The sequence below is a fragment of the Silene latifolia genome, chromosome 11, assembly GCF_048544455.1.
Source record: "Silene latifolia isolate original U9 population chromosome 11, ASM4854445v1, whole genome shotgun sequence".
NCBI classification, from domain to species: domain Eukaryota; kingdom Viridiplantae; phylum Streptophyta; class Magnoliopsida; order Caryophyllales; family Caryophyllaceae; genus Silene; species Silene latifolia.
The window spans coordinates 203,975,814-203,989,902 of NC_133536.1; the positions used below are offsets into that span (position 1 = coordinate 203,975,814).

Consider the following 14,089-nt stretch of genomic DNA (forward strand, 5'->3'; position numbering starts at 1 on the left):
CTAAGGCGTACGGCATCCTCCGTCACTCCGTTGGCCTTGAACATGTCGCAACTGTCCAAGAACTCGTTGAGATGTTCGTTGGGGTTTTCGGTGGCTCCCCCTCCGAATTGATTCCCTTGGACAAGTTGAAGTAAGGTGGCTTTCACATCGAAATTGTTAGCTTGAATGGGTGGTTTGACGATACTCGGATTCACCACCTTTTTAGGAGCCAAGTTGTCTCTCATAGGAACCGCGGCCATTGTTACTTCCGTTTCCGGTGTTGCAAAAGGATTTTCGAAAGCTTCAAAGACCCGTGGTTCTTCTTGAAGGTCCTCAATAACTGGATTTTCTTGAGGAATCGGTGTTTCTATAAGCCCTCTTCTACGAAGTGAATTTAGTCTTCTTGCGGTTGCTTCGATCTCGTGGTCAATCGGACGTATTGGATGACCTCTTCGAGTTCTCCTTCTCATGCAAAAAGTCCTACACACTCGAGAGAGGGATTAGTAACAAAGGACTTAGTCTAAACAAGAATGAAAACAATTAATATCTAGCCGAACTCCCCGGCAACGGCGCCAAAAACTTGATGGTTATCAAATTATACCTCGCAAGTGCACGATTTTATCGTTGTACACTATTAAGGGTCGATCCCACAAGGAGTTGAAAAGATTACTAATTGTTCTAATCCGATCGTTTAGCTAAGTCGAAAATAAAGGATGATGGTTGATATACTAATGCTACCTAAAATGAAAAGAGATGCAATCTAAACAAAAGCAAGATAAATGAGCAACAACGAAAGATAAGTAGTAATTCAGATGATTAAAAAGGCCTAGGACTCGGTTCTTCCCAAACTATTCGCAATTCCACATGGTTAAATTTCTAGGCTAATCACAAAGGTAGTTAGGTGAGGAGGTGACGGCTCTAATTCGCCTAAGACCCCCCTCTCGGGTTCGAAATAGGACACTAGCACTACCCACCAACCCCCCTCTCGGGTTCGAAGGTCGGAATCCCTAACTCAATACCCCACTACCCCAAAAACATGCATTTTCCCGAGGTAGTCCGATATTCGCTAAGGTCATTAAGCCCCATCAACACCCGGGTCATCCCACTCCCTCTCTCGAGGGTCGATTTCAAACACTAATTTAGAGGTGTCCTACCCCGGTTCTCCCTTTCGGTCTCAACCGAGGTCAACAATAGGGTCAAGTCTCGGGTATCCAAATCACAACCTAACCAACTCTCGTTGGTGGTCAAGGGTCGTAAGTCAACACTACCCAAGAGTCAACCCATAACCCAAGTCATCCCTCTAAACTACCCTCACCAATTTCCCCAAATAATTAGCCTTTATGAAATTCAATTAATGAAATTACTCATGTCGGGTCAAACCGAGCCCTAGTGGAGGACTACTCACTAATCATGGTTCTAATTGCAAAATTAACAATAAAGATGGAAACTTTGGTCACAAACATGGTGAGAAGATGAAATTCACTACTAAACATGCAACAATCTAACAATGGGTGTAAGGAAAGATGATTTAATCTAATAGTGAGAGTGATTAAACCTAAAGACACAATCTTTAACCAAATCAACTCAAAGATTAAGTCTTTGAGGACAACTACCCAAGGATGAACAAAAGAAAGAGGAACAAAGGAAAGATGAACAATGAAAAGATGAACAATGAAGGAATTAGCAACAACAAACAAACAACAACACTAATTTCAACATAAACAATCAAACAAGCATAAAAGAAGAACAAAATGTAAACAAATGAAAATAGGGAAAGAATTAATACCAACAAAATAGTGAAAGAGGAATTTGGATAGAAATAATCAAGAAGGAAATCCTTCAATCTTCTTACAAACCCAAATTCAATCACTAATTGATTGAAGAACTACTTTAATTAAGGAAAGATTAACAAAGAGATTAAGAAAGTTTAAAGCTTGAAAGGGAAATTATTCAGATCTAGGGTTATGTGTACAAAGGGGTTTAAGAGGGGGTATTTATAGGCTTGTACAAAATTAGGAAGAAAAGAGGAAGAAAAGCTCAAAATCCCGTCTGCTGCGTTTTTTAGGTGCACCTAAGGCAATGCTCTGTCCTCCGCAAAACCGTGCAAGGAATTAAAAACATCTGGCATTCGTGTTTTGCCGGTGGGCCGGTTTCCGGCCTGCCGGCAAAACACACTCTTCAGAACTTTGGATGTGTGAAATGCCGGTTGACCGGCTGCCGGTGCTCCTACCGGCAGCGAGGCCAAGCTTGTTTTTAACCAAATTCTTCAATTAATTCCACCTGTTGTGCTTTACCGGTGGGCGGGCCGGTTGCGCTGGAAAGCACATTCCTCAACATTTCTTCAAAATCTTAAGTCATCCTCTGGGTGTGTTTTGCCGGTGGCTAGACCGGTCCACGGCCTGAAGAAAACACGCTCCTCTTCATTTCTTCACCTCTTCTTCATGTAAAGGCAATGGGGTGCCTTTCTTGCCCCAATTCCTCCATACTTGGGCCGTTTCCTACAAAAGGATGCACAAGGTAACAAGTACGGGTATTGGGCACAAAACGCAAGGAAAAACACCCGAAACCGACTCGATATGAGTCGGTATGCATAAAAGAAAGAGGGAATTAGAAGTAAATTAATCGTATATCAGTGACCTCAAACGACGCTTTCAGCATCGCCAGTCCCTGCAGAACAAAATTAAAAAATCAATGAATTGGATATTGCGTCATGAAGACATGAACTATATTAAAAAACATACGACAAAGAACATTAAGCAAGGTTACCTCAGTAAAACCGACTTGAACCTCTTTCTCAACGAGTGCAGAAACATCCTTCACATTGAACTTATTCATAAGAGTAATTCCAGAGATAGTAGACATAGGTTTCACCTCCAGATTATCCATAACCATATAAGTAACCACGCTCTTCACATATCCATCAGTTCCGCTACTTGTCGCAATATTCCCCTCATTCTGCGGCATAACATAGTTCACTTCGTAGTTTATAAGACGACTACAATTAGGACATCTTGTATTAGGGTCATGACTCACATAACAAGTATGGCTGGAGCACCTATAAATCTTTTGGCTCGTCTGATCTTCGTCATCATCAAGTTCCAACAATGGAACATTTACCGCTACTTTTGGTTTCAACACAGCATCTTTATTGAGATCAGCCTGGAAGTAGTCAGAGCTTAGAGACTCAACACTCTTATAAAGAGATCCAATGGATCCAACCATGCCATTCACATTCAAGAGTTTTACGACAGTGCCGACTGGCAGTGACAGAATATGGAACAGGAAATCCACAAACTCTTTTCCGGCTTCCGCGAACAGAACTTTGTTAGCCTTACTGTCTACCAACAGTTTCAAACTCAACTTTGTCTCTGCCATTTCAACAGATTGATTAAAAAGTTAACAACTAATACTACTACTACTAGTGTTTTGAAATACAATGAATTTGATTATGAGAATTATTAAGTGTGCAATGTGACATTTGTAAATTGTACCAAGACACTTGTTCAGTTGTTTGCTTTTTACTTCCAATCTTTGACCACTCGTCATACAACTTCTTACATATGTCCATTTGTTTATACTTTAGTTCAATTAAACAGTTTTTTAATGGGAAAGGTATTTTGACCAGTTCGTTAAAACACAAATTCTTATTATAGACGGCGCATATTCGTCTATAGCTATAGATGGACCAAATATCCACCCACTCTAAGCAAAACGGGCCAAATATCACCACTTTAACGCCAAATGTCACCAGTGTCATTTCCTTAGCTACAACAGGTAGTTTATCACATGGAAATGGTACTGGTGTCATTTAGCGTTAAGGTGGTGACATTTGGCCCATCTATAGCTATAGACGATATCCACCGGCTATAAAGAGACGCTTTGTCAATGATGATAAATAATTTATCGACGGCGGTGAATAGCGATTGCGATATGGGACAAGACACACATTGTTCGAGATAGAGTTGTCAAAAAATGACATGACTTTACAGCACGATACGAACTCAACACAAAATTAATCGATTTTGGTTGAGATTTAATCACGCATTTATGTAACTGGGTCGATACGAAAACGGCACTAGATTTAAATAACTAGCTAGCTTGGCCCTTGGGGTTCGGTTGAACTTAGTAAACACGAACGCGACACGAATAACCTATTTACTAAATTTATTTTTTTCTCGATCTTCCATCACATAAACAAACTTACACTTTTCAGATATTGACATGACACGAAAACACTACACAATCCTGATACGAAGTTAACACACTAGAATTAGTTGAGGCTTGATGACTGGGTCGACCTGAACATGACACAACCGACCTGTTTGCCAGGTTTAGTCTAATTTTAAAAGCTACTATGTGGGTAACAGTTCGTGACCCGGCCCATTTATATGTGATACGAATACGAACACGACAAGACCCTATCTGTTTGCCGGATCTAATCCAAGATCACAAGAGTCCTACAATAAAACCAAGGAAATGAATACCTACTTTCTAAAGCCATAGTCCACCAAATGTAGGACTATTGGGTCATAATCCAACATTTGTTTTACTACTGCATCGCTTTAAGCTTCCAACATGGAGGATATACATTTGTACATCATAGCAAGACATAGCAGTTAGCACCACCAACATTTGTGACTTCGTCGAAAGGTTGTCAGCTCGATTTCTCATCGGACTGACTTTGAACATGCAAGTTTTTGGAACAAATGGGTTAGATGTTGTTCAGGTCAAAAATATTAAGAATGCTTATTCGGAATTAAAATGAGGCACAAGCAAACAACTAATTTGGAATTTGAATTTAAGTCGATAAATTGAATTTAAGTCTACATCGACAAATATAGCATAGCGAAAAATGACATTAACACCAAAAGGTTGACAAAATGCGACAAATTGAGCTAATTGAATGATGCAACTAGGCCGCCTTCTTGTCGAGGAAGAGAGTAGTCAGCACTGAATTGGTGACCACAAATGACGCTTTCAGTATCGCCAATCCCTGTAAATCAAAATTTAAAAATCGATTAATTAATTAATTAATATTGTGTTGTGAATTGCATAATTAAAAACCTTACAAGAAAGAACATTGATTAATAATAATAATAATGTTACCTCAGTAAAACCGACTTGAACCTCTTTCTCAACGAGCGCAGAAACATCCTTGACATTGAACTTATTCATGAGGGTAATGACCGAGATGGTAGACAGAGGTTTCACCTCTAGATTATCCGTCACCATGTATGTAACCACCTCCTTCACAAATCCATCAATTCCACATCTCCTTGTCCCGATATTAATAATCCCCGCATCCTGGGGCATAACATAGGTGGCTTCGCAGTCTATTCTACGCTTACAACTTGGACATTTCACGGAAGGGTCATGACTCGCGTATTCATTATCACACTCGCACACATAAATCTTAGGGATGGTCTGAGGCGGGATTTCATTAAGTTCCAACAACGGAACATTAATATCAAATTGCGGTTTCAACACGTCGTCTTTATCTAGATTGGCCAGAAAGAATTCTGAGCTAAGAGACTCGACACTCTTATAAAGAGATCCAACTGACCCAACCATGCCATTCACATTCAGGAGTTTTACGACAGTTGCGACTGGCAGTGACAATATATGAAACAGGAAATCCACAAATTCTTTTCCCGCCTCCGCGAACAGAACTTTGTTAGCCTTACTATCTACAAACAGTTTCAAACTCAACTTTGTCTCTTCCATTTGATCAGATTAAGAACAATGTTAAAAACTACTCCGTACAACTTATTTGTAAAACAGATGGATTTGATTATGGGAATTATTATGGGTGTAATGTGATATATATAGGAAAAAATAAAATGTAAAGAGTAGGTCTCCTGAGACGGTCTCTCAATAAGCTTTATTGAGAGACCATTGTATCTTAGTACTATCTATTGGAAATATTTTAGATGAACTAATCTAGGAAGGAAATCAACCTATATAAATAATTACTCGTACATCCTATATACAGTGATTACAATAACGCTTAATTGATAACATGGAAAATACAGTTGCCTATTATACATATGAACACAATAATATGCTTGATTCTAGGAGATCACACTAATTATTGTTCATTAAGCACTTCATTGCTTTTACTTCAATCTCTGACTTTGAACACACAAGGTTGACTTTGAACTTGAAAGCTGAAATTTTCAATTTAAAATCATGAATAGTAAGTAAAGCAATCAATTATCAAAAGTTAAAAGTTCAAATTTTGATCTTAAAATTAGTCCTTTCTAAGACAAATTACAAAACATGAATTCTCATTAGGAAATAATTATCCAAATTACAAAACATGAATTCTCTAAGAAGACCGAAAATAATGCAACAAACTAGGCCTTCTTCCTTAGGAAAATAGTTGTCGAAGACAATAGATGAGGCACACGCGTGCTGCAGCGGATTTCAAATTTAAATTTAGCATCGATAGATTGATAGACTGAAAGTACATTCTGAAAAAACAATAGGCAAAGAGCTTTTACTACGACAATAACAGCATAGCGTAAAATAACATAAAAACCAGAGGTGGACAAAATGCAGCAAGTTTAATACTCCGTAGTATGATGCAACTAGGCCTTCTTCTTGCCGAGGAAGACAGTAGTCAGGACCGAATTGGTGACCTCAAAGGACGCTTTCAGCATCGACAGTCCCTGCAGGACAAAATTAAAAAATCAATTATCAGTAGTCAGCAATGAATTGGATATTGCGGCATGAACTATATAAAAAAACATACGAGAAAGAACATTAATGTTACCTCAGTAAAACCGACTTGAACCTCTTTCTCAACGAGTGCAGAAACATCCTTGACATTGAACTTATTCAGGAGGGTAATACCCGAGATGGTTGACATAGGTTTCACCTCGAGATTATCCATCACCATGTAAGTAACCACGCCCTTCACATATCCATCAGTTCCACTAATAGTTGTCGCAATATTGCCCTCATTCTGAGGCATAACATATATAGTTTCGTAGTTTATTCTATGACTACAACTTGGACATATCGCATTAGGGTCATGGCTGACATAGCCGGTATCATAATCGCACATATAAATCTTATGGCTGGTGCCACTGGTCTGAGACTGACCATCATTAAGTTTCAACAACGGAACATTAATAGCAACTTTTGGGTTCAACACGATGTCTTTATCGAGATTGGCCAGAAAGAATTCTGAGCTAAAAGACTGGACACTCTTATAAAGAGATCCAACTGACCCAACCATGCCATTCACGTTCAGGAGTTTTACGATAGTTCCGATTGGCAGTGACAGTATATGAAACAGGAAATCCACAAACTCTTTTCCGGCTTCTGCAAACAGTACTTTGTTAGCCTTACTGTCTACCAATAGTTTCAAACTCAATTTTGTCTCTGCCATTTGATCAGATTAGGAACAATGTTAAAAACTACAAGTGCTTTGAAAAAACAGATGAATTTGATTATGGGAATTATTATGGGTGTAATGTGATATATATAGGGGAGAATGCCAGAAGCAAATTGAGTGATTTAATGATATGAGAAATTGAGAATATCAATTGGGTGAATTGGAAGCGGTATAGTTGAGTTTCCATGTAATTTTCTGGTTGAATTAGTTGAATCTGTTATGTGTTTTGAGCATCGTAAATTGTAAACATTTTACTGATTGTTGAATTTGTTAAATGGGTGCAGCGTACAACGGTCTTATAGTATAATTTGCGTTCTACTAATTGTTCGTTGAATTTGTTATGTGTTTTGAGCATCGTAAATTGTAAACCACTTCTTCAGTTCTTTGCTTTTACTTCGTATTCTGACTCACCCGGCCACCCTTGATCTATCCCACAGTATCTCTTGGTGAATCCAACGAATTTAATTAAACTGTATTGCTTATTTATATTGATCGGTCTTATAACCCACACACTAACGTTTTTCTCGTTTCAGATTATACTTAAGGAACTGATATCCTTGACTCGAAACTTGTTAATGAGACTAATATCCGACGTATTATATATGGGTTTCCCAAAACTGTCAGCACGGACACCGATTTATGTTCCACTTCGTAACAGCTTAATTAAATAGGAAAGGCACAAGTGTACAGCTGATTTCAATCTTAAATTTAACATTGATAGATAGAAAATATAGAACTGGAATTGAAAGTACATTCGGGAAAACCAACAGGCTAATTAAGAGCCTCTACATCGACAATAATAGCATAGCCGAAAATAACATTAAAACCAAAACGTAGACAAAATGATGCAGCCACTTAAGCTAAATGAGACACCGACAACTGCAAGTCTGCAACTAGGCCTTCTTCTTGTTGAGGAAGACTGTAGTCAGCACTTTCTTATTGACATCAAAGGACGCTTTCAGCATCGCCAGTCCCTGTAGAAAAACAAAATTTAAAAATCAGTTATTAGCTAGGCCTATCGTAAAACTGACATCATCACACATAAGGTGTTAAATGTACGCAGCCTTACCAATGCATATAAAAAAAACTTACGAGAAAGAACATTAAGCAATGTTACCTCAGTAAAACCGACTTGAACCTCTTTTTCAATCAGTGCAGAAACATCCTTGACATTGAACTTGTTCATGAGGGTAATAGCCGAGATGGTTGACATAGGTTTGACCTCCAAATTATCCATAACCATGTAAGTAACCAACCCTTTCACATATCCCCCAGTTGCATTGCTGCTTGTCCCAGTATTAACAGCAGCATTTGGAGGCGAAACATAATTGAACGCCGTATTTATCTTGTTACGACAATTTGGACAAATTGCATTAGGATTATGACTCCCATAGTTATAAATCTTAGGATTGGTAGCTGGACCATCTTTGAGTTCCAGCAAAGGAACATTAACAGCAGTTTTCGGTTTCAACACATCATCTTTGTTGACATTGACCTGAAAATAATCAGAGCTAAGCGACTCGACACTCTTATAAAGAGATCCAACTGACCCAACCATACCATTCACATTCAAGAGCTTAACCACAGTTCCGACCGGCAGCGACAGGATATGAAACAGGAAATCAACAAACTCTTTTCCGGCTTCCGCAAACAGAACTTTGTTAGCCGTACTGTCAACTAACAGTTTCAAACTCAACTTTTTTCCTGCCATCAAATCTGATTAGTTACAAGTTAAAACTATAAATTTTGAAATATTAGTGAGATTGGTTATGGAATAAAGGGTGTAGGTAGTGTGCTATATATATAGATTTGAGTGATATAATTGAAGGGACCGCGGTACATTACATGTAGCAGCGGAAGACAGAAACGTGGTCTTCCTGAGACCTATTGCATTTAAAAACTTGTAAAACTGAGTAAAGGTACACATACTTCATGTGTAGACAATAAATTGGTCTAATCCCGAAAATACGGAGTCTCTAGTGTATCCACACCGGTAAATAGACTAACGTTCTCAACCCTTGAGACGACCTCGAAATATAGAGAAAATACTTTTCTCACTTTAATGTATGTATGAGAATAAGACGAAATTTCGATTGTACTTGAAAAAGTCACGGCCATTCCACTATTTATAGCAATGGAATGCTTAGCCACTAAGGCTCACACATATTAGATACAATAGGTCTTAGTATAGACGGGTGAGGCGAACAGACGGGTAAAGACCTCTAATAAAATGGGTAGGAGAGACAAGATGGGGCACCCCCATGTGCTTTCCACTTTATGGTAAATGGATATTTTGTGAGGAAAAATGATATCCGTCTATACGTATAGACGAATAGTATCCGTCTATAATGAGAATTTGTGTACTAGATAAGCTTTGAATTATTTCCTTAACAATTAAGGAATCACTAAGCAAATGGGACCTAAACATGCATATGCCATGCTAACAACACAAAGCCAACTTTCCAAGTGCATTCTAGTACGTGGCCCTCAAGGCCAAATCACGTCTTGGTCTCTCATACACACGTCTTTCCGACATTAACTATATTTCCGTGTTAGCGGACAATATAAAAATATGTCGTCAAGATTATTTAATTAATTATCTCATAATAAATTAAATAACCGTAAACGTTAAATATCAACCCTAAGTGTGTGACCACATAGGTTCATCGCTAAACCGGTAATAATTAATCTCGTTAACTATTAATCGAGGTTGGCGTCTAACAACACTCCCCGACAGCCGGATAGCGTGAATACCAATATTCACTGTACTCGAACCTAGTAAAGGACACTGTAATTATTTCCCTCCGTCCTTCCAACTCCGGATCATCTTAGGGTATGGTTTGACTGTCAAACCCCACTAGACGACCACTATGTTACATGTCAATCATTATTGGTCGGGAATGACTTTCATTTGTCTACCCTGACCAAGGTTTTGATATGACCAATAAGATTAATGACAACATAGAGTTCAAACTCATTACCTTGAGCTGACGGATTCCATCTTGACTTACCACTAATTGCATAGGTACCCAATTATACCCAATGACCATTCAACTAGCATTTTTACACACTAGGTGTCCGGTATCTAAGTACAATAAGTAGTCTATTAACTACAATGATGATCTCAGGTCAAAGGATAAAATATACAATTACTCCTTAAGAGAATTTCCACATTGACAGTGTATAGGTAATAATAACCATTTGGGAAATCTCACTGTTGGTCAAGTTCAATAATCATATCTCCATATGCATTATTTATATTATAACTTAATGAATGAGATCCATTAATACTCATATCATGAGTACCGTTATCAATATATTGGTCTATCCGGATTATCATAGTCCCATTCTGATAATCACACGACCAAGAACACTTTTAGACTAAACTCTATAATACTCGACTCTCATTATCATAATCTCCATTATGATGTCAAATATACCGGTTTAATCAAGGACTTATCATCGTATTAATACCTTAATGAGATAATAAGAAAAAGTCATCTAATTATTAATCTCCACTAATAATTACATCGTATGAAATACGTTCAAAATGTTACATAACTAACGATTGCTCTGTGACACAATTCTAACAAAATTATCCATAACCATATAAGTTACGCACACCCTAACATATCCCCCAGTTGCATTGCTTCTTGTCGCAATACCAACGGCATCCTTAGGCGGAACAAACGTAAATGGCTCATTTATCTTGTGATTACAACCGGGACAAATTGACTGCCATAGTTACAACAGTATTTGTAAGAGCACCTATACATATTTTGATTCACTGGACCATCTTTAAGTTTATTCTGGTTGAAAATAGTTGAATCTGCTGTGTTTTGAGCATCGTAAATTGTAAACATTTTACTAATTGTTCTTTGAATTTGTTACGAGTATACTTGACTCAAAAGTCGAAAGATGTTTTCGTTTTTGTTTACTGAAACTGTCAGCAAGTACACCAATTCATGTTCACTTCATAATAGCTTAACTATGAGAGGACACACGCATATTTAGTGTTTGACATTGTCACTAGCTTTTAATGGACCGCCTGTCGAATAGACGAATACATTATGTGGATGAATAGATCAAGCAAAACAATAGATGACGCACAAGCGTGCAGCTGATTTCAAAATTAAATTTAGCATCGATAGATTGATAGACTGAAAGCCGGAATTGAAAGTACATTCTGAAAAAACAATAGGCAAAGAGCCTCTACTACGACAATAACAACATATCGAAAAAAAACACAAAAACCAGAGATAGACAAAATGCAGCAATTTTAACTAAATGTAATCGCCTAACAGCGACTACATGCCATAATTATATGATGCTACTAGGCCTTCTTCTTGCCGAGGAAGACAGAAGTCAGGACTGAATTGGTGACCTCAAACGACGCTTTCAGCATCGCCAGTCCCTGCAGAACAAAATTAAAAAAAACATACGACAAAGAACATTAAGCAAGGTTACCTCAGTAAAACCGACTTGAACCTCTTTCTCAACGAGTGCAGAAACATCCTTCACATTAAACTTGTTCATAAGAGTAATTCCGGAGATAGTAGACATAGGTTTCACCTCCAGGTTATCCATAACCATATAAGTAACCACGCTCTTCACATATCCATCAGTTCCGCTACTTGTCGCAATATTCCCCTCATTCTGCGGCATAACATAGTTCACTTCGTAGTTTATAAGACGACTACAATTAGGACATCTTGTATTAGGGTCATGACTCACATAACAAGTATGGTTGACGCACCTATATATCTTATGGCTCGTCTGATCATCGTCATCATCAAGTTCCAATAATGGAACATATACCGCTACTCTCGGTTTCAGCACAACATCTTTATCGACATCGGCCAGAAAGTAATCAGAGCTAAGAGACTCGACACTCTTATAAAGAGATCCAACTGACCCAACCATGCCATTCACATTCAAGAGCTTAACCACAGTTCCGACTGGCAGTGACAGTATATGGAAGAGGAAATCCACAAACTCTTTTCCGGCTTCCGCGAACAGAACTTTGTTAGCCTTACTGTCAACCAACAGTTTTAAACTCAACTTTATTATCTTGAACTTTATTTGTTTTTGAGCATATGTATATTTTTTTGAGCTTATTAAAATTTATAAGTTAGATTTTAATTTTTTTCCATCAAAACTCAAATTTTACTAAATTTATATGTAATGTTTTTAAGTTTATTGTAATTTTTTAGAACTTAATGTTTAAGTGAATAAACTCAGAAACTTTATAATAAAACTCATAATTTTTAAAACAAAACTCAAAAATTTTATTATAATGCTCAGAAACTATAGAATTGGTAGTAATACATCAGATGTATAATCCATTTACTGGTCGAAAGGTTGTCAGCTCGATTTCTCATCGGGCTGACTGTGAACATGCAAGTTTTTGGACCAAATGTGTTAGATGTTGTTCAAGTCAAAAACATTAAGAATGCTTAAGCAAACGACTAATTTGGAATTTGAATTTAAGTCGATAAATTGACAGTTGGATAAAAATATAGCATAGCGAAAAATGACATTAACACCAAAATGCAACAGATTGAGCTAAATGTGGCATTGCTAACAGCAGTAACGACATGAGCTAATTGAATGATGCAACTAGGCCTTCTTCTTGTCGAGGAAGAGAGTAGTCAGCACTGAATTGGTGACCTCAAATGACGCTTTCAGGATCGCCAATCCCTGTAAATCAAAATTTAAAAATCGATTAATTAATTAATTAATATTGTGTTGTGAATTGCATAAGAAATTAAAAACCTTACAAGAAAGAACATTGATTAATAATAATAATAATGTTACCTCAGTAAAACCGACTTGAACCTCTTTCTCAACGAGCTCAGAAACATCCTTGACATTGAACTTATTCATGAGGGTAATGACCGAGATGGTAGACAGAGGTTTCACCTCTAGATTATCCGTCACCATGTATGTAACCACCTCCTTCACATATCCATTAATTCCACTTCTCCTTGTCGCGGTATTAATATTCCCGGCATCCTTTGGCATAACATAGGTGGCTTCGCAGTCTATTCTACGCCTACAACTTGGACATTTCACGGAAGGGTCATGACTCGCGTATTCATTATCACACTCGCACACATAAATCTTAGGGATGGTCTGAGGCGGGACTTCATTAAGTTCCAACAACGGAACATTAATCTCAAATTGCGGTTTCAACACGACATCTTTATCGAGATTGGCCAGAAAGAATTCTGAGCTAAGAGACTCGACACTCTTATAAAGAGATCCAACTGACCCAACCATGCCATTCACATTCAGGAGTTTTACCACAGTTGCGACTGGCAAAGATGATATATATGAAACAGGAAATCTACAAATTCTTTTCCCGCCTCCGCGAACACAACTTTGTTAGCCTTACTATCTATAAACAGTTTCAAACTCAACTTTGTCTCTGCCATTTTATCAGATTAAGAGCAATGTAAAACAGAAGGATTTGATTATGGGTGTAATGTGATATATATAGGAAATAAAAAAATAAAGTGTAAATAAGGTAATTTTTTTCAAAGTTTCCTAAACTAATCACAAGTAGTTAATTATTAGTGATGGGGCATATTCTGCACCGCTGACCAAGTCAACATATTGAGCAAGGTCAAAGATATCCACAGCAAAGTCAACGACTCAGACAGTCTGGCCGATGCAACCCATCGGCCTGTCACCTGGGTCTCGGTC

The 14,089-nt window shown here is 37.8% G+C and overlaps 4 protein-coding genes across 4 annotated transcripts; all 4 read right to left on the reverse strand.

Annotated features, from left to right (window-relative positions):
* Positions 1-4,891: 4,891 nt before the first annotated feature.
* Positions 4,892-5,703, reverse strand: LOC141614719 (uncharacterized). The gene is made up of 2 exons (XM_074433465.1): positions 5,086-5,703; positions 4,892-4,972 (listed from the first exon to the last, which is right to left on the reverse strand). Exons 1-2 carry the CDS (start codon positions 5,701-5,703, stop codon positions 4,892-4,894), a joined length of 699 nt encoding a protein of 232 aa, XP_074289566.1.
* An 866-nt stretch (positions 5,704-6,569) lies between these two features.
* Positions 6,570-7,375, reverse strand: LOC141614720 (uncharacterized). Its single transcript, XM_074433466.1, has 2 exons — positions 6,755-7,375; positions 6,570-6,650 (listed from the first exon to the last, which is right to left on the reverse strand). Exons 1-2 carry the CDS (start codon positions 7,373-7,375, stop codon positions 6,570-6,572), a joined length of 702 nt encoding a protein of 233 aa, XP_074289567.1.
* A 642-nt stretch (positions 7,376-8,017) lies between these two features.
* LOC141612383 (uncharacterized) lies at positions 8,018-9,482 on the reverse strand. The gene is made up of 2 exons (XM_074431145.1): positions 8,499-9,482; positions 8,018-8,355 (listed from the first exon to the last, which is right to left on the reverse strand). The coding sequence occupies exons 1-2, from the start codon at positions 9,090-9,092 to the stop codon at positions 8,275-8,277; spliced, it is 675 nt and encodes a 224-aa protein (XP_074287246.1). The 5' UTR covers positions 9,093-9,482; the 3' UTR covers positions 8,018-8,274.
* A 2,550-nt stretch (positions 9,483-12,032) lies between these two features.
* Positions 12,033-13,663, reverse strand: LOC141614721 (uncharacterized). Its single transcript, XM_074433467.1, has 4 exons — positions 13,199-13,663; positions 13,002-13,081; positions 12,200-12,416; positions 12,033-12,077 (listed from the first exon to the last, which is right to left on the reverse strand). Exons 1-4 carry the CDS (start codon positions 13,661-13,663, stop codon positions 12,033-12,035), a joined length of 807 nt encoding a protein of 268 aa, XP_074289568.1.
* Between the last annotated feature and the right edge of the window lie 426 nt (positions 13,664-14,089).